This window comes from Crotalus tigris, unplaced genomic scaffold (genome assembly GCF_016545835.1).
Source record: "Crotalus tigris isolate CLP2741 ecotype Arizona unplaced genomic scaffold, ASM1654583v1 scf7180000024340.7048381, whole genome shotgun sequence".
Classification (NCBI taxonomy): domain Eukaryota; kingdom Metazoa; phylum Chordata; class Lepidosauria; order Squamata; family Viperidae; genus Crotalus; species Crotalus tigris.
This window is the reverse complement of record NW_024100510.1, coordinates 1,450,782-1,474,397: the sequence shown is the minus strand read 5'-3', so window position 1 is coordinate 1,474,397 and position 23,616 is coordinate 1,450,782. Positions and strand designations below refer to the sequence as shown.

Below are 23,616 nucleotides of genomic sequence, written 5' to 3'. Positions count from 1 at the left end.
GATTGTTGTGAGTCACCCAGTCATTTTTAAATACAAATTTAATAAAGTATTAAATTATTATTATTATACCTGGGAATTGAAGGGACAATAAATATGGGTTTAGAGCTGTTCCTTATATGGGTATAAAGTAGTATCCCCACTTGATCCTGTCATTGTCTCATCTTCAATCTTTAAGTTGTCTTTAATTGTATGTAGTTGTCCTGGGTTAAAGCATTGTTTTCCCTTTCAAACCAATAGCATTCTATGATGGCTGCAAGTTGTATAAAAACTGCTATGTTTTTAATCAAAGATTAAGTTGGGTGACTAATAGCACATGAGAGCTTTTATTCTTCCCTTTTTTGTAATATATTTTATTGATTTTTTTAAAAAACATAAATCACTTAATAATTGGTGAACAGTGTGTTGTCTGGGTTGCATTTATAAAACAATCACTAACAATTGATTTCTATAATCCATAATCCACACAATAGTTTTAGTTGATTTCCTCTTTTCCCAAAATATCCTCTTTTGCAAACATTAATACAATTCTTATTGTTTTGATAGATAACAATTATATATAACTTTTTGCAATAGTCCTAAAAATAATAATCATATCAATATAATATTTCTTTTCTATCCAATCATTCTGATTGCCTTATCATAGATCCTATTATAGTCCTTATTTTAATTTGTTTCTCCCACCAAATTCTAGATATCCTTACTGGTTAAGATTTTCTCAAAAACTAATTACACTTAAGAATTTAACTCTATTTTTCCATATGAACCATCTCACACTTTTACCTTTCTTAAGGAATAGATAAAACAGTGAAAAAAAAGAAAGAAAAGCAAGAGTAAAGAAGCATAAAAATTACATACTACTTAAAATATATATCCCGCCTAAGCTAATATGTATTTATTTTCTAAATTTCTTATTCTTTTTAACCATAATTAAAAATATGTTTAATCTTTAAACATTCCATTTAATACAGCTAGTCATCTAGTCCTTTAACTCTTATTCAAAACATTTTTATCCATTATAATTTTCTTAAATTCAATCATATTTAAATATCTAAAACATTTCCTTTATCTAAGTCATTTCAACATTTTTATATCACTCATATCAAGAAAGAGAACAAAAAAGCATACTATATTCTATTTAGAGAATTCATCCCTCTTAGAGTGACATATATATTCCAAAACTTTTCTATTTCTTTAACCATATTCAAACAAATGTTTCTTTTTTAAGTATTTTCTCTGGTAAGTACCATCATCTATTTTCTTAGTTTCCACTTTAGTTTTTTTTCTTTTGCCCAGTGTCTTTCTTAATCAATGTATTTTGCTGAATCAAAATGTTTTTCTGTATGTTCGCAAATGTTGCTGTAGATATAAAAAGTAAATCAGGTGTACAAAGAAATGTCTTTGTACAGGACTTCTGCCTTTCCATGTTTGTTGAAAATCTTTTTCTTTTTCTTTCTCTCCGCTTCTCTTATCATTTCCTTTCTCTCCGATGTTCCTGACATCTCTACAGTCCATTTTATCCAATCTGTTTTCTTGTCCTCAGATTTATTTTGTAGTCTTAAGGGATAAGTTGTTTTTTCCAATTCTTGTGAATTTTTTCCCACTAGGATTAAATCATGTTTCCTTGTTTTGTTAAGTTCCATCTTTAAGTCTCTATTCTCAATTCTATATCTATTTATCTGTTTTATCTGGTCCTTCTCTGTTGTTGTTTTCTGGGAACTTTTTTGTTGTAGAGTTAACTTGTAAATAGATTTATTTATATTTTCAAAGTTGTTTTGGATTTCTTTGTGGTTTAAAGTTGTTGTTTGAATTAGTTGCAGTATACTATATATCTCCTCCTGTGAAGTATTTATGTTTTCTTGATATGTTCTTTCTACATGTCTCTGATCAATGATAGCCAAGAATCTGAATTTTCCTCTTCCTTTCTTTTCTCTGCAAATAGCTTTAGAGTCTCAGTTAGATAGATATTTGTAATCCAAATAGTTCAAAAAAAGATTTTTTTTCCTGAAATGTATAATTCTCTCTTTGTCTACAGCCCAGATTATTGTCTTTTTTGTCACAGTTGTTCTTTGTTGTTAAAACTTTGAAGGTCACAGACATAGATTAGCTTTTCCCAGATTTTGCCAGGTCTTATATTTAAATCATAGCTGTCATAGTCTTCATCTGCCACTAGGTGCCAGCAACTATTTGTTTTCAATTTCCAAAATGAAGAATTATCTTTAAAATGGGAACCATTCAAACAATTTTTGATTTATCCAGATATGAGTTTTAAGTTTCAGATTTTATATTTATTTCATTTCCATATATTTTGATCCTCCATAAAAAGATTAATTCGCCGCTTCCATTAGTATAAGGGTGGGGCAGAAATCCCCCTCCTTCCCTTTCAGAGGTGTTTTGCTTCTTGGGGATCTTTTCCAGGAAATTAAATGTAAAATAGAAAAGAGAAGACTGAATTCCTCAACCAATTTCAAGCACACTGTTCACAGTTGTGCTGGTTAGTGCTTTTAGACTTCAGTTGCTAGTAGATTGGGCTGGTTGATGCAATATGGCCAGCCTTTCTCCTGTTGGGTTAGAAGGCTTTCCCCAAGTAAAATGGAACAGCCGCCGCCATTCCAGAATCACTGGAGTACTCTTCTTTCTTCATTGCCTCCCCGGGGTGACTTAGACACATTTAGGGTCCCCTGGCAGGATGAATTTAGCTGCGGGGGTACGGAGAATTTGCAAGCCCATGACCGGTCACTACCAAGCAAAACCGGAAGTCTCCTATTCTTCCTTTTAAGCTGATGTAGGTTTGCCTCTCTCCCTGTCTGTTTAAAAAGCCTTATTAAGGTCACACATGAAATACTGCAAATAGTGCTTCATCACTAGAGGTTTTTAAGAAGAGACTGGACAATCATTTGTCTGAAATGGAATAGGTTCTTCTGCTTGAGCAAGGAGCTAGACTAGAAGACCTCAAAGGTCCCTTCCAGCTTTATTCTGATTGATTGATTGAACTTTATCCTATGTAAAGAAAGAAAAAAGAAGGATGGTAAATTCCTAAATATAACCAATGCTTATGAATTTGGCAACCTTTGCGATGCTGATCTTTTTTTTTTTTTTCTTAAAAAAAAATCCCACGTATTCAGCTTGGATATGGGAGAATGGGTCATAGTAAGGAATAGTTGGATAGAGTCCTGGAATCTGGCTCCTCCATCCCTGCTGCTGTGCTTAATTTGTGGATATTTTATCTGTGTGGCTGATGACTTGCTGAGAAGGGAGAGCAGCACATTCTCAAGAATCAAGCAGATTATTTGTCCCTCAAATACTGCACAGGCTTGATGAGAATAGCCCCATTTAGCATTGGGTTGGAATGGACTAAAGGGATATGAGATGGAGCAGCAATAAAATTTGAAGGATGACTGGAGAGCTTTTTAAGTCATCGACAAGAAAACGCTTCTTTTTCAGCCCTGATTACTTCAGCTTTCAAATTTCTACTCTGGTGGTCAACTGGATCAACTGAAAATCCCTCCTACATATCTGTTTGGGAAGCTACCACAGATAGCTTTTATCAGAACAGTCATTTCACTAATGGTTGGAAGTATAGTATCTTTAAGATGATCACTTGGTCTTTCAAATCTGAACATGTATTCATAAATTAGAAAATATACTAGAAATATTCATATACACAAATACTAGGAAATATCCCAGTCCAGAAAATCCCATATAGTTTTCTGACCAAATTTACTTTTCAAGAACATCTTAGGGGCATCTTAATAAAATTACTATCTTTTGGATAAAGTGGTGCAATAAATTTGCTAAAAACTGTAAAATATTTTTGTTCAGAAAGGAACATTGGATTTTTTTTAAAGCTGCTGTCCTAAATAACTCTACCAAACAAGCACAAAATAGTGGTGATGCAGATTTTAAAACAATGACTTAAAAGTAACTTGATTATTTACAGTATGCATATTCATAACTATTTGTTTCTTCAATCAGAAATATTCCAAATAATGTTACTGTCACACCTGCTGTACCAGAAAAAACAGAAGGTAGGTACATTTCCCTACTATTGTTAAGCAGATCTAAATATTTTAATTTACAATAATTTGCTATTTACTGTTTTGTTTACAAAAGATTACTGTGTTTAACTTCAAATACCGTATCTTTGGCTCAGTAAAAGAGATATGTATGAAAAGAAACCCTGCAGATTATATTTAAAAATAATAATTGGAAAAGCTGCAAGAAGCAATGGACAATATATTTTTTTTTACAAAAGAAAACAGCTGGAAGTTTTCTCAGCAACTCTTTTCAATGGTTGCAGCTTCAGGAGGCATTTTTCCCATTAAAACAAAATAAAAAGATATTGTGGGTTTGTTTACATATTATTTTAAATGTAGCTTGTATTTAATGCATTTAATTACAGCCTCTTCTTGTGTTTTCTAATCCAAAATGTGATCTTTTCATTTTCTGTGCCTATTAGCAGGCAGGTCTTAATATTCTCCAGGTTGCAAACAGTACAGAGTCCCACATGCAATTAAAGGTTCTAGCATACTGGAATGTTCTTAGGTTATTATAGAGATTTTTTTTCCACCTCTGTTGAGGGATTTTTGTGTTACTTACTCTAGGATCAGGTAAATTTTTATGAATGATGTCTTTCCTTATATAAGTCTTATCCTGAACCTCCTTAAAATGCTGAATCTATTAATTTTATCCTTGTATTAGTTTTTTTCTTTTCTTCAACAGTGATTAAACATAATGGAGACGTCCAGATAACTGATATCACTGAAAATAGTGCTAAGCTGCATTGGATGATTCCTGAGCTTCAGAAAGTCTATGTCTATGACATCATAGTCACCTCAGCACATGACCACTCTTTAGTTGTGAAGCTTAATTTAACTAGCAATGAAAGAGTCATTGGAGGTCTTCAGAGTGGACAAAAGTATCATGTTGCTATCACAGGCTACCATAATGCCCAGGCCAAAGCTACTTATAAGGGAATATTTAATACAAGTAAGTTATCTTGAATATTGGAATTAAATACATTGTTTTTTCTATCAATTTCGGATGTTGGGCATATGAAGAAGCATACCAGTACATTGTCCTAATAATAATGACATATGTCTAATTAATGCTATGAATTTGGGTCACATTTTTAAGCAGCACTATATGCTATAATGAGACATTCATTTGATATAGATTTTTAACAATACAAGAACAAGATAATATTGTAACAATTTGATTATTATTGATCTGCAACTTCCAAGAATCTACTCAGAAGGAATAATCCTCTCTTCCTGCATTTTTACACTGCTGAAGCTTAATTTCTAGTGGGAAACATATTTCTGAATAAAGTTCTTGATTTGGGTATTACCTTTGTCAAGAGTCATTTTACACTTCAGGCAAGTTTGCTCAAAATGTCTCTTTTAAAAAGAGCTCATAATAAGTAATCGTAACTGGATTACTGGATATAGTCAGGTGTTACAAATATTCAAAATATACACCTGTATATTTCTATAAGATTTCCATGATTTTAACTGATTCCTAGGCACTGTGCTGGCTAAAATCATAATATTAAAACACATGATAGCTTTCTTGTTCTTTATGTATCATTACATACAAAGCTGAAGAAGTGTTGTGCGCAATGTCTCAATCAGGCTGGATGTAAGTAAAAAAGTTTATTGCTGTGATTTGAATCTCCCGAGCCCACCCTCACAATTGCTTGGCTTTTTTTCTACAGAGAGCATGCCCGCAGTCAAGGGCCCTTCAGCAGCAGCAGCAGCAACCAATGTAATGGTGAACACTGAACCCTTGGAAGTCCTTGAAAAAGGTGAGTCCAAGCTGTAAAAGATGTCAAACGTGTGGGAAATGAAAGTTTGTATGGATTAAACTAGCAGCCCCCGGTTCCCTGGAGAGAGGTTTTTACGTGGACCAGAGGGAGCATAGTTTCACATGCTGCCTGCATCCCGTGGATGAGGTTTTGCTTGTTTGCACAGCCCAGCTGCTGGCATGCCACGGACCAGTGCCGGTTCACAGACCGGGGATTGAGGATCTCTGGATTAACCTATGTTCTAGACAGAACATTTTAAAGTAGTACCAATGCGATATCCTACCTGAAACGAAGGATACTGGTTGATTTTTGTGGAATAGTAAAATATGTAAACTGAAGGGTGAACGTAATGTGCCAAGGAACTTTTTATCCCAAAGTAAGTTGTAAGTAGATTCATGATCATGAACTGCAGATGCCCCACACTTTATACCAGAGTTTCCATTAGCTAGTGCCAGCAAATAGTACCATTATTGTTGATTCTGAGTAAAGCATGACAGGACTGTAGAAATTAAAGCTGGATTCTAATACAGGATGATTTTGAAAATTCAGAACAACTGAGAGGATGCTCAAATGAAATGTACCATATTGTGAATCTCTTCTTAGTATGTATGTATGTATGTATGTATGTATGTATGTATGTATGTATGTATGTACAGTATGTATGTCACATTGTATGTCTGTCACATTGTCACAGCTTGTCACATTGTATGAAAGCATGTGAAAAGGAAGAATGCCTGGTTTTGCACAGCCCTACAATAGTCTTTTGGGGGAAAATGCTCACAACTGTACTTTTCACAGCTCCTATGACATTAGTAATGGTAAGACATTCTACAGCATTGCAAGGTTTAAAGCTTTGGGAAACTTGTAAATAAATTAAAAAAAATCCTAGGAGCAGATTGCATTTCTTCTGTGATTACCGCTAGGGAAACTTGCTCAGCTGTCTTAACAATCTTCCCAAAAGAAGGACCATCACTACTGTTCTAGTAGTGCTATTCATTTGCATTTTGAAGGGCAAATGATGGCTCATGTTGTGCAACTATGCAGCACTTTCCAAAAAGACGCTTCAGAGTGCACATTGATATGAATGTACTGTATCTGCAGTTCTTTCAAAGTAGCCATGACTTTACTTGTGCTTTGTCAATTGACAGTTACATTGGGCAGCTGTGTGACAGACATCTGTTTTAAAGAGTTGCAGCCAAGTGCTGTGCTCATTTATCAAAGGTTCATTTTTTAATTACTTCCAAAGCCCTGCCAGCCCTAATAGACCGCCAGTCATCCTAGCATAAAATGTTTCTGGGGTAGTGGAAAATATATATTTTCTTATGGCTCATTGGAAAAGACTGAGTTATGGGATGTTGTGTCACTGTAAAATCCTGTGCTCATTTCTTTGCCATATGTCTTAGCTCAATTAATTATTTATTTTTGTAACAAAGCATTAACAAATCACTGTGCTAAACTCAGTTATTAACAATATGTAGATAATTCACATTTGTTCTAAATGTGTGATTGTTGTGTTATTTATGTTATAATAATTTTATGTTAATATGACAAGTGTATGAAATTGTCATAATTTTAATGAAACCTCTGTTAAAATCAGTTTTTATTTTGCTGCCACTTTGATTTGTCTGCTCATATTTTTTTAAAAAACTATGGTAGATATACAATTTTACACAACTAAGATGGATTGAATTGATATTGGATTTGTAATTTTTCAATATCTAATGTTATCTTTACTGTTAATAGTCTTTGAATTTCCTTGTGCATTGTCCATTAACAGGAAAAATAGGCACCACATAATTATTTCACATTTCAAATGCAGACATGTATTTTATTTTGCTTTGTTTTGGTTATTATTTCTGTTTTTTCTGTTGCATATTATGAATTCTGGCCTGAACTGCTCTGCCAGACATTTCTAATAATGTTCATGATTGGGGTAGAACTCAGATTTTTTAAAGCAAACTGCTATAAGACCATATGAAAAAAAAATACTAGGATTTCCTTTCATTCAGACTGATAACTGAAGGTTTGGTGAAAGGTACCAGATGTGTATCTTCATACAGACTACCCAACAGTGCTGTTTTGAATATGCTATTCTCTTTTATGAAATTAATCATAGAAAAATATAGAAAACTAAATCCTTATGAGAGATAAATTCTGAAAGACAACTTTGAAAACATTGAGATTTGCAAATATTCAGTTGGAAATCGATGGAGATATCTTTTCCCCAGACATGGTAGTTTTTACATATTTGCATTACAAATTAATTTCTTTAATCATTTTCATTTTGCTTTGTCTAATTCTATCATTCTTGTCTTTTTAATGTGTATAATTGCAGTTATTTTTCTGTTACCAATTTTCAGCATTTATAACACAGTTGTTGCAACACTGAACTGATTCTTCAAAGTCTCTTCTCCTCGTCTAGTTTAACTTCTTTTCAACTATTCTTTTGCAAGAGAGCCATGTAAAATTCATGTAATAACACTAACCCTTTTCTTTTGGATCTATATTCACTCACAAAGGCTCCTAATGTGAGAAAATTCCCTGTAGTCACTTCATACTATTCTGAAGATGCCATGACATGATTTGGGGTGCTTTCTCTGGTGGAAACAGTAGGAAACTGTGTGCGTTTGTGTGTCTGTGCTGTGTGCTCATGTGTACTCTTCCAAATGGCTATGGGGACTGCTTCACTGAATAGCCCATGTTTTTGAGAAATGATAAAACCTTATTATGCAACCAAGAGGTAGGAATAAACTTCAGTGCAGAAGTAGAAAGCAAAATATGAAGTAAAGAACACAAAAGTTCCAAGTACAGGTAGTCCTTAACATACAGCCATTTGTTTACTGACCGTTCGAAGTTACGATGGCCCTGAAAAAAGTGACATGACCATTTTTCATACTTACGATTGTAGCAGCATCCCCATAGTCACGTGATCAAAATTCGGGCACTTGGCAACTGGCATGTATTTATGACAGTTGCACCATCCCAGGGCCATGTGATCACCATGTGTAACCTTCCCAGATGGCTTCCAAAAACCAAAGTTAATGGGGGGAAGATTCGCTTAATGGCTGCATGATCCACTTAACAACTGCAGTGATTTGCTTAAAACTGTGGCAAAAGGGACGTAAAATGGACTTTGGACTCACTTGTGATTGTAAGTCAAGGACTACCTATAAGGTGAATAAAATTATTTTAAAATTTTATTTTAAAAAAAGAAATCCTATGACCATTGGATTCATTGAAAGAGCTGTTTTGTATACAGTATATTAGCCCCTAATTAATTATTATATGTAATTTTTTTTAAAAAAATCTTTTTTCCTCTGAGCTTAGATTTAGGTCACACCGTTGTCTAATTCTAACACAATTAAGGTCTTATTCAAACAATCCTATCCCAACCTAAACCCTTCAAACAACTGCTACTCTGCTTTTCGGATTGGGAAAAGTCTGGGACTCTCAGCTTTTCCCAACCCATAAGACTCTAGGATTGTAAATTCAGTTTCCTTCTCCTGGCAAGAGGTGGTTACACATGAAGTACTTTCAAAGTGTGATAGTGCCTCAGAAAGCACTCCCAGAACCAGACAACAGTATACAAATTCACAGTGTAGCTTAATTCACACCTTGCAAGCTCTAGGTTGACAGACATGCCACATCTATGTGGCCAGTTTGCCCTCAGTTGAGCAGTACAGCAAATGTTGACATCAGTACAGTACTGGCCCTTAACCGAGAAGGCCAACAAATCCAACTAAGTGGAAGGGAAGTAGAATAAAGGCTCCACAGGAAAAGATCTGGTTGTATGCTGAAATTCACCTTCTACATCTAAGAAGGTACAGGTCTTCTGATAAGGGTACTTTTTGTACTCAGGGGAGGGTTGGCCATTGGTGATAAAATTAAAAACAGTATAATTTGGGGAAACAAGTATACAGTTCCAGTGAGTTGTGAGATTTGCCACTACACCCTTTTTGTATTTTCCCCATTCTGCTTTTTATATTTCTGACTGCTCTTCTGCACTGGATTTGGCTAATGACTTAACAGAGGCCTGCAGAAATGTGGCACTTTGATAGCCCATCATGAAAGACGTGAGCCAATAAACTATTTACACGCATGCACTGGCTGCCTGGCATATTTGTGATTTTAGTAGCAGTGCAAGGTTATCATTTTCCATATAGTTTCTCTAAAAATCATTACTGAAAGTTCGTATTTTATTTCCTTTTTGTTTGTTGAAAATGTTTTTTTTTTTTGTTGGCATCTTGTGCCTGTTTTGAAGCTTTTAATATTTTCAGAATCATTTAACCTTTGCACATGTTGAAATTCAAATTTAACAGATCCTTGCTTACTGGACCTTGACATGGGCATGCAGTGCAAGGAGTATCAGGTTAAGTGGTTCTTTGACTACAAAAACAAGATCTGCACCCAGATTTGGTATGGTGGGTGTGGCGGTAATGCCAATAGATTTGAGACAGAAGCTGACTGCATTAGCAGATGTGTGAAGCCATGTAAGTACCCAAATAGGATTAACCCATTTTGTACTTTCAATATTGTGAAACAAAGTTTCCAAGCAGAGGGAAAAAATAGTTTAAAAACAAATTCCATACACTTTTTCTCTACAGCAGATGAGAAAGATATGCAGCTTCCTGTCCTTGAGAAAAGTCATTTGTCAGGTAAAGTCAGAAATGGAGAGGATTGTACTTCTGACCATTTGTCCTAAAACTGTGTCTTGGATGCTTGTCATGGCCATTGGACAACGATAACCATACAATGTGCCTTCATGCTACTTTTCACAATAATCATCCCATATTTTCTCTGTCTCTGTTTGCATGCAACCTTAATACCTAAAAAAAAAACCCCATTGTGGGTATAAAAATATTATAGAACGGAGCTACAATTTATTCATTTCCCACATAGAGAGAGAAGCCTCAGTTGCCAAAAAGTACTGTACTTCTTCAAGAATAGTAAACAAGTTTCAGATTCCATTGTGGAGGAACTTTATCTTGGTGGTAGGAAATAGTGCCTGCATCTGGGGTGCAAAAATCCAGAGGACCACAAGGTTGTAGCAAGGAGATAGGGTTTTTCTTTTTGCAGACTAAATACACAGCAGCTTTTTGCACTCCCTTTTTATTTTTTTTAATTGAAACTTCTTTCATTCTTTTTATTGTTTACCTATAGATTTAGAAGAGATATTTCCTTGTTTTGGTAGACAATGTAGCCATTCCTTACACTCAATCAAAACACTCACTTAAAATAATGCCATGGAAGTTTTCTCCATCCTGCCCTGCATTGAGAACCCGAAGCTAGCAGGAGTTCTGCAAACCCAAATACTTTCTTCCTAGAGTACATCTCTAAAGAAGTCAGGATTTGGGCCAAAGGGAAAGTTCTTTAAAGAAATTTAAGAAGCAGATCCTATAGGTCACGTGAAGATGATGGATAGAATTGATAGGTAGATGCAATCAATTAGATGACAGAAAAGTTTTTATTTCTTGTATAGCATTAAGTTAAAACTTTGATTTAATGGACAAAAAGAATATCTACAATATCTAAATATACATCAAATATGAATGTGCATTATTGATATAATCTATAGCATTTCCATACTTAAATTATTCACAATTGTATTAACAACTTCAAATCAGAGCACCTAACATCATCGCCATCTCTGATATAAAACCTGAAATAATCAACAAAGCTACCCTGAAATTATTCATTTTATATAATAATATCTCTGCATTTTCTCAAATATTATTTTCTGAGCACATATCCTATATGCGGAAGGCCACTGCAAAGTCAAATCTCATCATCAGCAAAAGGGGCTAAGGAAAAAATCCAGCCTGAAATCCTGGAGCTCTTACGTATCAGTGTCATACTACTAAGCTAGCACATGTCAGTCAAAGTAATCAAGATTTAGAAGAGCCCATTAAAAAGATAAAATGAATATGGAAATGTATAAATGTTAAATATTAAGAAGATAAAAGTATACTTAGGTAATTCATTTTTTGCAGCAAGCAAGTGTAAGAAATGGATAAGTTTACTTATGTTTGGCATAGTAAAATAAAAAGCTGAAAAGTGTATTGGAGAACAAGAGAACTTAAGGCAAATGACAAACTTGGAGAAGTTCATGAAGGATAGTAGCATTTCAGTGATCCCAAGGATAAGCAATCATTTTTTTAGTAGTAATGTAAATTATTGAAATGGGAATGACAAAAGAATGAAATAAAAGACTTTGATATGACCCAGAGCACAGCACAGAGGCAATGCGGTCAGCTGGCAATTCAAACATGTCTTTTATTGCTCCAAATTTTCCCCAAATGCTCCCACGTTTGCTAGCAAGCCTCCAACAAAAGAATACACATACCCCTTCAGCCAACTCTGGCTGAAAGTAGGTTCAAATACAGTCTGATTAGCATAAGAAAGTACTCAAGGCCATAGAGTTAACAAGGAAGAAAACATAAACTTAAGGAGTCTGTTTGAATCCTAGCTTGCCTGAGCAGTTTTCAAAAGAGAGAATCCGAAATACAGTCCGAGGTCTTTAAACATTCAAGTAACGTGGTTAGTCAATCCAATAGTTCGATTTCCAGGTTTCCAAACAGAAGTCACAGAACAAGAGATCAACAATACACAACACTCCAAGAATCAGCATTTGTTCCCAACAAATGCCCCTCCCCACAGTGTCTCCTTAAATCTCAATCTCCAAGTGTTCCTTCTGGAGAAGGGTGGGACACTCTCCTCCCTAGTAACTGAGCCTGCCTGCGTTGTTCCCTCCTTCTCTCCACTCTCCATGCTCTAGGATCAGGTGGGGGTGTCCCTTGCTCATCCCCTGAACTCTGCTTCCTCCTCCTGTTCCAATCCTGAAGGGCCCTGGCCTGTCTTGGCCTGCTCTTTCCCACCTTCCTCTGAAGCCATAGACACCTCTCCCTCAGCCTCCATAGGGTCCTGTTCCAGTTAATTTTCCTCTGCAGATTCAGGCTCAGATGGAGGCATGACAGCTTTTTTTTTTTAACACTATGAACAAATCAATTAGTCCTGGAAAAAATAAAGACCAATTGCCCCATTGAAGCTTTTTTTTTAAATTGGAACAAGCAGAAACACACATGTAGTGCATCTCATGTAAATGAATGAAGAACTTGAAAAAAAACAGCAGCTATATTTGGGGAATTTGAGGAAAGATAAAGAGGAAAAGATCAAGGAGATCCCTTGAATGACATTGGAAAAACTATGGATTGTTGTATGCCAGACACAAGTTGAGAAAACATGATTTGTCCATAGAGTTCCCAGGATTGGGTCTCCTCTAATTAACTAATTAGATCTTTCAATAGGGAGGCATGATTTTCTTTTGCACTACCCTAATTGGATTTTTCTGACCTTAATTTTGCCTGAAGTATTTTTCAAGCAAGCTGAAAATATAAACTAAATAGCTAATTATTGAGCCACACCCACTAGTACAGCAACAAGAGATCGTTATTAAAAAAAATCTGTTTCTTCCATGAAACAGATGGAAAGGAGCTTGCAAATGAACCCTATTGAATCATTGTCCATTTTGTCTGAAAATATATTGATACAAATATTCATTGTAAGTTTATGAAACTTACTTTTAGTAAAATATTATTTTGGTCTCTTTGCTATTGGTTTCAGAAATATATTCAATAACATTTGTAATTAAGAGTCTATAGTGAATAGTCTCATCTATTTCACTGAAATCCAAATTTTTTATACAAGATAATTCCCAGTAAGAATTAATGTTCTGGAACCTGAATCAAGATGCTTTGTAATTCAAGACTAGACAGATAACTCAGCAAAGATGATTACAAAACAAATATTTATTCAGGAATACTGGCAGAACACACGTTTCAGTAGTTTCATCTGGAAGTTATATATTTGTTCATCTTTATAGGTAAAATCAGTAATTGCTCCATAATCAATTTAGCCTTGGTATCCATGCATGCGGCATGGTTGGTTCCTCACAAAGACAATAGGCACGAGCTGGCACGTAGCCAGGATATCCTGTGATGAAATTAGTAGCTCCTCCTACTGACTTGTTAACATGGGATTCACTAAATTGCTAAACTATATTACCCATAAGCCATCTCTTAAGGAGACAGTGCTTAAGCCTATAAATGCCAAACATTCTAACATACAGATCTATATGCTCTGGTCAGGGTTACATTGATCCAGCACACTCCCCACTACTAACTAACTGAAATAAGCAAAAAACATAGCATTAAAACATGCAATTCTTATTGCTAACTGACTATTATCTAAAATAAGTAAAACATGGTATCGAAACATGGATAACTATAAGGTAAATATCAAAACATGCACAATTATAACATAGATAAACAAGTGTTACATCAAACAGTTTGAGGTTCAATCTTGCAGTTCGGTCTTCTTCAGCAACAGGACCAGGTCAATGACTGGCTAGATGTAAAGCCTTTTTGCGAGCATTTTAGAGTCATGATCTGGCTCACATGGCTTCACGATCTGGACCTCAAGTTGGTGAACTAGTCCATCAGAACTGGCCGGGGCCCAGTGTACAAATTCCATGGGCCAAGAGTTCTGGTATGCGTCCTTGTCTCTCAGCAAGACAAGGTCTTCTTACTGTAAGAGAAACTGGAACCAAAGGAACTTCTGGAACAGAAAAACTGGAACCCAAAATTTCTCAGGAACAAAGGAATCTAAATCCACAGGAAACTCTAGGAACAGAAGAAACTGGAAACACAGAAAACTCAGGAACAGCAGAAGCTGGAACCACAGGAAACTCAGGAACCGAAGGATCTGGAAACTCAGGAACAGCAGGAGCAGGAGACTCAAGATACTCAGGAACTGAAGAATCTGGAACCACCGGTGGAGCGTTGAAGATGGCTGCTACTGTTGTCATGAGGATAGTGAGGACCTCATGTATGTTGACATAGAGTCCATGATTTTGCAGGGTATACCAATCATGCGCTTCCTCGCTTCTCCTATGTCAGTGGTTCTCAACCTGTGGGTCGGGACCCCATTTGGGGTCAAACGACCATTTCACGGGGGTCGCCAAACAACGCAGTCCGCCATTTTTTTCCCTTTTCCCTAGCTGTCCTACTCCCTCTTATTGGTGGCCATACCCACTTGGGGGTCACCACAACATGGGGAACTGTATTATGAGGTCACGGCATTAGAAAGGTTGAGAACCACTGTCCTATGTGGTATGCATGGGGAGGGTAATTTTTGGCCTTCAGGTATTTGTCAACCACTGGGTCATGACAAATACCTTCAATAGTCTGTAAGTCCTTGCAGGCTCCTACAAAGCTAGTTCTTGAGATGCTAAGACAAGTGATCAGGACGATCAATACTATGCCCAATCTCAGATGTCTCTGCTTAGAGGAGGGTTTGAAGCTGGCTGGTTCTAGGAATTGGCTAGAAGGTGGTTTCTCTGTCTCTTTGCCCATTGGGGACAAGCAGATGGTCTGAATGATCGTTTTCTTGTTCTGTCTGAGAGGTTTACTGGGTGCCTGAGGTTGAATGTTGGCATGTTGATCTGGAGTTAGAAGCATATAGCATTTTGGTCTCTGTGGCATCAGGCTGTCTCGACAAGCCAAGAACTCAGGACCTTTTAGCCAGATCAATTCTGTCAACCGTGTTGCAAGGGTGGGCCACTTAGCTTGGTCCACAAGGTTGGCACATGTTGGCACATGTTGCCATTGTTCAGGGCTTAGAGATGTTTCAATCTTTTCTACTTGATTGCCTACATAGATGTAGAAGTGTCTGCTTTGTTTGCAGATGTAGCTTGACATCTCCTTGCTGTCTGTGTAGAAGGTGGTGGACTGTAGCTCAAGGCACAACGTCTTCGTTGTTAAGTTGGTGAGCTTTACGGCCAATATGGTACCACAGAGTTCTAACCTTGGTACGGTGTGGCCTTGTTGTATTGTTAGTTTTGCCTTTCCCATGATGAAACTGACACTGCAACTCTCCCCGCTGTTGTCTCTATTGTATCTTATGGCTGCATTCAAAACTCCGTAAATGTGGCTCTCCCTGCTGTAGACTGTGATGTATCTTAAGGCTGCATTCACCTATGTTGACACATCTGAGAAAGCGTACAATTCTTTCTTTTGTACGGTGGCGGGTGAGCTGGAGATATACATGTGTTGCACGTGTATGCTTTGGAGACATCTTAGGAGTGCACTCCACGACTCCCAGTTTTGTTTTCGTTCTGGCAGACATGGCCTGTCCCACTGTGTAGTGCTTTGGGAGAATGTGCGTAGCTGCAGAGATTGTTTATCCACTATGGCCAAGGCTGGGTCATTGTAATTCTTACTGGTCTGGAACATTGTTGCTTCCAAAACAGATTTGGTTGTCACAAGCATGAAGTGTTCTTGCTGTGGTTTTAGGTGAGAATTTCTTCCATTGCTGAGAATGGAGGTTCTTGAGATATTCACCTGGGTTGTAGTTTGCGGTTGATCAACACAGACCGATCCTCCGATGGCCTATCTAAGTTCCATCTTAATGGTTACTGGAGTGCCTGGTGGACCATTGATTCTTTCATCGGAACCAATGGACTCTGGGATGTCTCATCCCACCATAAGTAGGATTTCAGCTTCAGGATCTAGGGGAAGGATTAAATGGGCTATGTGCGCTAGGTGAGGTATTTTTCTTGCCGTCTATGGTGTAGAAATTTCGCTGCAAACATCTGGTAAGGTCTCCCATTCCAACACTGATGGTAATAGGAACTGTGAACTTCCGTATATCGATTCTATGCGAAGACCAGAGATTTTCCTCCCCGCCGTGCTCATTGGTACTGTGCATGTATTTATTGTGAAATGCTTTAGTTCACTCGGAGGTCGAAGAGGTTGAAAAATGCAGGCTTAGCTATTGTGACCTTGCTGTGTGCATCTAGTATGACGTACATTTTTACAGCCTTCTCTGGTCGCCCATTGGGGTAGACTTTAGCTAGACAGATGAGGGAGCATGAAGGAGGGTGCAGTGAGTCACCACATATATCTGTGTAGTATACCCCAAACGGTTCTGGGTGCTCTGTGGAACCACGTTGAGTCTCCGTCTCCATGGGAGGAGTCAAGATTGCTTGTTGTGGCTCCTCTGAGGGCTTCTTAGAGTCTGGATGTAAGGCCGCCGGATGCTTGTCACTGTTACACAGGTGGCATTTCACCCTAACTGCACAATCTTTGGCCATGTGATCCATAGAGTCACAGCACTTGTAGCATATCCTAAGCTCCTTGAGCAGAGCCTTTCGATCATCCAGGGACTTTCTTCCAAATTCTCTGCAATTGTTTAGAGAGAGTGAAGATTTATGAATTGGACAAGTCAAGCCTATGTCGGATAGGTGAGGTTTGGAATGAATACTCCTTGACAGTTGCATGTCTGAAGTCTTCTTTGGCCAGGTTGTGACCTCTGTCTTGTATACTGAAATAGGCACTTTGTCCTTTGTGGCTTGGAAAGGACCCTTGTTAGTTCCTAAGTTATGACTGGTTCGTTTTGGCATCGTAAAATGTTTTTCATTGACATCAAGGGTCATTGTACAGTTCTGATTGATCGGAAATAGAATCTGTAAGAATGGCAAAGTGTGGAGGTTTGCTGGGGTCCTGCTTCCTGCAGGACCAGGATTCTTTGTGCCATTGATCTTTCAACTGCCATGGTAATTTTTGGATGATAATCTTCTGTGTGTCGAACTGGTCAAGGCAGACAAGTCCCGGCATGGTGCAACTTTGTTGTGCTGCCCGGAGTTGCTCTAGTAAGTTGGAGAATCTCCAGATCTGACTAGGATTGTTGATATTGGTGACAGGGAAATTGTAGAGATCCTTTAGGAATAAGGACTGTGTCAAAGAAGGTGCCCCATAGTGCTTGTCAAGCATTTCCAAGGCTACTTGAAGGGCAACGGGTGGGTCACTCAAACGTGCTACAAAGATCGCATCCACTACTTTTGAGGATTCTGGTCCCAGCCATGCCGATATAAACCCCGATCTCTTCCCCTGGGTGTAGCTTCTCGTCACGGATGGCTTGCTTGAAAAATTGCTTCCACAATAAATAGTCCTTCCCTGGTTTGTCGGTGAATTTTCGCACGCCTCTGGAAGCCATGTCCAACCTTCTTCCACCGAACATTGTAGGATACAGCTTGCATGGAGTTCCTTCTTTAATCACTAGGGGGTGCTTGGAGAAAGGCTAGCTAAATTCTTCTTTCTAAGAACCACATTGCACATTGTTGACCATCTGGAAAATACTAAGCTCCGGCTAGCTCCTGTAAATTTCCCCCTGGTCGTTACGTCTTTGTGATAATAAGCAAGGTTAATTTGCAGCCTTTTTTCTCCTTAATTTGCCCTCAGCAAAGGCACCACTATGGGGGACTGTTTGCGTGCATGATTACTTCAGGTGAAGTTCACTCTTTGCCCACTAGGGAGCAGTGGTGCTTTGGATGAATTCAAGGGACTTTGCTCTTTGACTATCAGAGACAGACTCTGCATAGTTAGAATTTTCAGTGAAGTACTTTCTTTCACCTCTGGGGGGGGTACTATTAACCTGGGTTACTGCAATCCTGCTATTTGCTGACTTGATCTTTTAGGCGTTGTGTGCAGATTGGCCACCAGGGGATGCTACTGTATCTGCTAGTGGGGTGGCCATTGCTGCATTGCCTATGCTTGAGATGGGCATATTCCTTTGATTCCAAGGGAGGGGGTGAGAGAGCTTCCTCTCACCAAATGTTTAGTTACCAAGACAACGAATGGAATTATTGTCTGGCAGCTGAGGCCGATAAGGGGTAAATGCCTTACTTTACTGAACCTTCTCAAAAGAGGCTTTGCATAAAGGAAATCAGCCTTCTCTGGCTAGCCGTTTTACAGTCAAGAAGAAACAGATAGGGTTATTGCTTTGTAACTTTCAAGCATAGAGACTCAACATCTATGCTGGCTTTTCATTGAAAAGAAATTGGCCTTTGCAGCCACTTAATGAACGCATATTTCTTTCCACTTTAAATCAGCAATTAGCAACAGGCAGGCTGAAACCTGAAACTCGAAACCTTCCCTTTGAAGATAATTACAGTTAGCTGCTCATCTCTTATTCAATTGACTGGTCACAAGCAGTCATGGCACACACACAAGTTGGAGTTGCAGGCAAAGGGGGGGGGGTGGCTGCCCCAACACTAACCTTTCTTTTCCTTTCAAATGCAAAGTGCCACAGAAAGTCTCTCTCCTTTCAGTTAACTTCTTCCAAACAAATGCTTAGGGATCTTACAAACGAACAGTTGCCTTTCAAACAAGCAGAATTGGCATGACACACACAAACACACACATGTTTGAGTTGCAGGCAAAGAAGGGGGGATGGCTGCCCCAACGCTTTTCTGATCTTTAGACAGTCTTTACATGCAAGGATTCTGGCAATACGATGCAGTAGGCAGAAACATTTTGGGGGAGGGAGGTTTCATCCAATTTAACACTTCCTCTATACTTTAAAACATTGGCTGGCAAACAAGCACTTGTCCGGAGCAGACATAAAGGACAATACTGTTTCTACTGCAAGGGTGCAATCCAATTACTTTTGGCAAAGAGAGAGACAGACTTGTGAATTTACTAATGCAGGCAATTAGAGGAAAATTAGCCTTATTTTACTTCATCCAAGCAGGACATAAAGAGTATGAAGAACATTGCTGTTTCTGCTGATATGAAGAATTTTACTGATTTTACTGTTCTGGAACCTGAATCAAGATGCTTTGTAATTAATGACAGACAGATAACTCAGCAAAGATGATTATAAAACAAATATTTATTCAGGAATACTGGCAGAACCCACATTTCAGTAGTTTCATCTGGATGTTACATATTTGTTCATCTTTGTAGGTAAAATCAGTAATTGTTCCATAATCAATTTAGCCTTGGTGTCCATGCGTGTGGCATGGTTGGTTCCTCACAAAGACAATAGGCACGAGCTGGCATGTAGCCAGGATATCCTGTGATGAACTTAGTAGCTCCTCCTAGTGACTTGTTAACATGGGATTTACTGAATAGCTAAACTGCATTACCCATAAGCCATCTCTTAAGGAGACAGTGCTTAAGCCTATAAATGCCAAACATTCTAACATACAGATCTATATGTTCTGGTCAGGGTTACATTGATCCAGCACAATTAATCACAAACTTTATTCTTATCAGAACACCACCCTGTTGAATGGTGGGATTTTTTAGCTGTTCAGTTAAAATTGATGAAATAATAGGTGTTCCATGGTCTGTATCTCTTCTCCATAATATTAGGAGACACAAAATTTATTAATAACAAACCCATAAGAAATCACAATGAACTGAACAATACCCTTTGGCTATATAACAAACAATAATTTGCTCCACAAACTGTGCAGATACTTGATTGTTCATAGTTCTTTTAAAATTTGTGTAGAATAAACTGTTGTGAAGAGAAAATGAAGCACTGAAGAACTGTTGCATCTTTTTTTTAAGAAGACACTATATAATAATAACAAAGCAGAATTAAATTTAGTTATATTTATTTACACCCAGGCTCTAGGTTGTGCATCCTCATTATAGGCATCACAGCCGTAGTAACATAACTGGTCTCAACATTTACAGGACAGAAAGTGCACATGAAGAATTTATCCAGGAGGAAATTTCCAAGAAGGAAATTAAGAAGCAGAGCAAAAAAGGTAGCAAGAGAAGGTATGAGTAAAAGAAAAGAAATCTGAAATTAATTGGATCAAGGGAAATGTGTGTATTGAAAGGTGATAGCTAGCAATCATACCTAAAACAGGCAAAGAGCTAACTGAATAAAATTAGGTTAGTAATAAAGTTCCTGCTTATAATAAAGGAGTCATGAGCTCTGTTCTAATCAGAGAAAAAAATTCTTTGCCAGATATGTGAATGGTTGAGCTCACTATGATCTAACTTCATAATTTTGAAGTGAACTATTTTGTAATATAATAAAATATAATTAAAAAAGTAATGGAGAAAAAGTGTTCACAATATTAGTTTATAACAAAATTCCATGTCAAGCTCCCCCTGACTCTTCTTTTAGTAAGGAGATTAAAATAACAAAGCAATATCACAAAAATATAATCGTAAATGCTATTAACTACCAAGGAATAATAATAAACATCTGCTCTTCTTGAGTTTTCATCTCCCATTTGTCAAGATTTCTTAAAGATACTGCATAAAGATTCAGCCAGACCATCAGTAAATTTCTTTAGTTTTCTAGAAAGTAGCTCATTTGATTACCTGAATTTATTCAGTGTAAATAGGTATTTCCTTACTATGTTTCATTTATTTATTTTACATAACTATATGATGTCCTTTCTCAAATAGATTTGGCCAGTTTATAATATAACTATATAAATGTTAAAAGCCATATTAACATCAGTAGCATAAATCTACAAATAAATGTAATTTAAGGCTTTAAATATTCTTTCTAAAGGATTTAGGCTTTAAGCAAAGGTTTTAAATTTCTTCTTAAACTAAAATAAACTTGTATTGCTGCCAATGGCAATTTGTTTCACAAGATCCTCCATGGGGGCGGGGGAAAGAATAGATTACTCTCAGTGTTGTATATGTTCAAGATGGAGTTTGCAAAAAGTGGAGAAGTATGTAGTCATTATATGGGACTGAAATGATTTTAGGCTCAGGCCTAAGCCATGGAAACGATTTGCTAATTGCTGATTCTGGGCCAGCTGTAACTTTTAAAGCATCTTATAAGGCTGTCCCATAACAAATATACTGCAGTAATCTAAATTTACATTATTTATTCATTGTCAATACTAGATTCAGGAGGACTCTCAGGTGTGAACCTGAACTCTTATTTCAACAGTAGCTGAGTCACTTCAACAGTGAGACGGGCAGCATATAAATTAAATTAATAAATATATAGATAAAATGTAACCTCATCCAGAATAACACCAAAATCCTGAAATGAACCCTATAGAATCAGCAGTAATTTAATCTTAATTAGTCTGAATTCTGCTTCAGATGGTCTTTCTGGTCTCCTACATCTTGGAAATAGGGGAAGGAAAGGAGAAGTATGTATCTGGTAATAACTGGAATACTAGTAGTAACTGCTTGAAATTGCATCCCAGTGGCTTTATAGTAAATTTAGATAGCAGGCAAGACAAATTGGAATCTTATGGGATCCCTAGGAAATGCCCAAGAGATCAAGCAAATTTCTTCCAAAGGTAACCTCTGATCATTTCCAGAAAAGGTAAGAGCCATGTCAACACAGGACAGTAGCTTGCACACTTACCTCTTTTAAAAATACTATGGCCACTGGGATCAAAAGCAGCTGAAAGATCCAAAACTCAACAAGGTCAGACATTTCTCTCTCCTAATCGAGATTAAGGCCACCTCTACATGCTAAAAAAATCTCCAGAGTTCCTGGACTGGCAAAAGCTGCCATGTTACCAAGATTTAAATATGAAATGTTGAATACTGGCGTGTAATTATAAAAACAGATGACATCTTAAGTAAAGTTTCTGTCAGTTTTAAATTTAAATCCTGCTCCTTCATGCTGCTCTTCACCTCAGTCTGGTGGAATACTTTCTGAGAAGACCTCAAAAGCCAAAATAGAAGTTGAGTTGAGAAATCTCCTTATCTAACAATACTGCCATCTTTATTGAGTATTGGCACTTATGGAGCAGTTAGTATACAGTTTCTTTTTTTTTTTTCTTTGCACAAATTGGAAGAAGTCCTTTTTATCCTTATTGGCTTCAGGGATTTCACCAATAATACAATCCTGAGTTACTTTTGGGTACAATTCCCTTTCAACCTCATATTTGGGTCTTCTTTTTGTTTTAAGAATTCAGTAACGTCTTTGTGCAGATATATTGGCTGCTTGTGTTGTCATGTCTCCATCCTGCCACCGCCCCCTGAGTTATTTACAATTCCGCATTTGGTTTCTTCTTTTTAAAATGCCATCCTTCGTGGGGTCCTCTTCCCATTAGCTTCTCCTTTTGAGGAAGCCTACTTGTGTTAATCTTACTGTTAAAATCTTTTTCCAGAATTCTGAGATATAATAATAATAATAATAATAACAATATCATTTGCCTGTAAGCAAAAACTGGTGGGATCATAAAATAGAGAAAGTCATAGAAAATGATAAAATTAAACTGCTCTGGGACTTCAGAATTCAAACAGACAAGCACCTGCAACATAACACCCCAGACTTAACAATTGTCGATAAGAAAGACAAAAAAGTCTGGATAGTGGACGTGGCAGTGCCTGGAGATAGCAGAATAGAAGAGAAAGAACTGGAGAAGATAACAAAATACAAAGACCTACAAATAGAAATAGAAAGACTGTGGCAAAAGCAAGCAAGGGTAGTACCAATAGTCATAGGCTCCTTGGGTGCAATCCCAAAACAACTGGAGCACCACTTGAACACCATTGGCATTGACAAATTCGCTATTAGTCAATTGCAAAAGGCGGCCTTATTAGGAACTGCTTCCATCCTGCGACGATATCTGTAATACCATCAAACATCCACATCTGCCTATCCCAGGTCCTGGGTAAGGACTTGATAGGTAGACAAAATGCCAAATCCAGTCTGAACATCTGGCTGACTGTGCGATGATCCATAATAATAAAAAAGTTGGAAGGGACCTTGGAGGTCATCTAGTCTAACCCCCTGCTCAGAAAGAAAACCCTATACCATTTCGCACAAATGGCTGTCTAGTCTCTTCTTAAAAACTTCCAGTGTTGGAGCATTCACCGCTTCTAGAGACAGGTTGTTCCACTGGTTAATTGTTCTAACTGTCAAGAAGTTTCTCCTTAATTCTAGGTTGCTTCTCTCCTTGATTAGTTTCCATCGGTTGCTTCTTGTCCTGCCTTCAGACGCTTTGGAGAATAGTTTGACTCCCT

General features: G+C 37.3%; 1 protein-coding gene across 12 annotated transcripts in view; it reads left to right on the top strand.

Annotated features, from left to right (window-relative positions):
• The window catches only part of COL6A3 (collagen type VI alpha 3 chain), a 233,859-nt gene that overhangs the window by 201,636 nt on the left and 8,607 nt on the right, over window positions 1-23,616 (top strand). For 6 of the 12 annotated variants that reach the window (XM_039326289.1, XM_039326299.1, XM_039326291.1 and 3 more), the window contains 6 exons: window positions 3,973-4,025; window positions 4,720-4,986; window positions 5,714-5,803; window positions 10,123-10,293; window positions 10,408-10,458; window positions 20,347-20,433. In XM_039326289.1, coding sequence (XP_039182223.1) covers window positions 3,973-4,025; window positions 4,720-4,986; window positions 5,714-5,803; window positions 10,123-10,293; window positions 10,408-10,458; window positions 20,347-20,433 — 719 coding nt within the window. The remainder of the gene's footprint in view (window positions 1-3,972; window positions 4,026-4,719; window positions 4,987-5,713; window positions 5,804-10,122; window positions 10,294-10,407; window positions 10,459-20,346; window positions 20,434-23,616) is intronic. The other 6 variants (XM_039326290.1, XM_039326293.1, XM_039326292.1 and 3 more) reach the window with 6 other exon arrangements.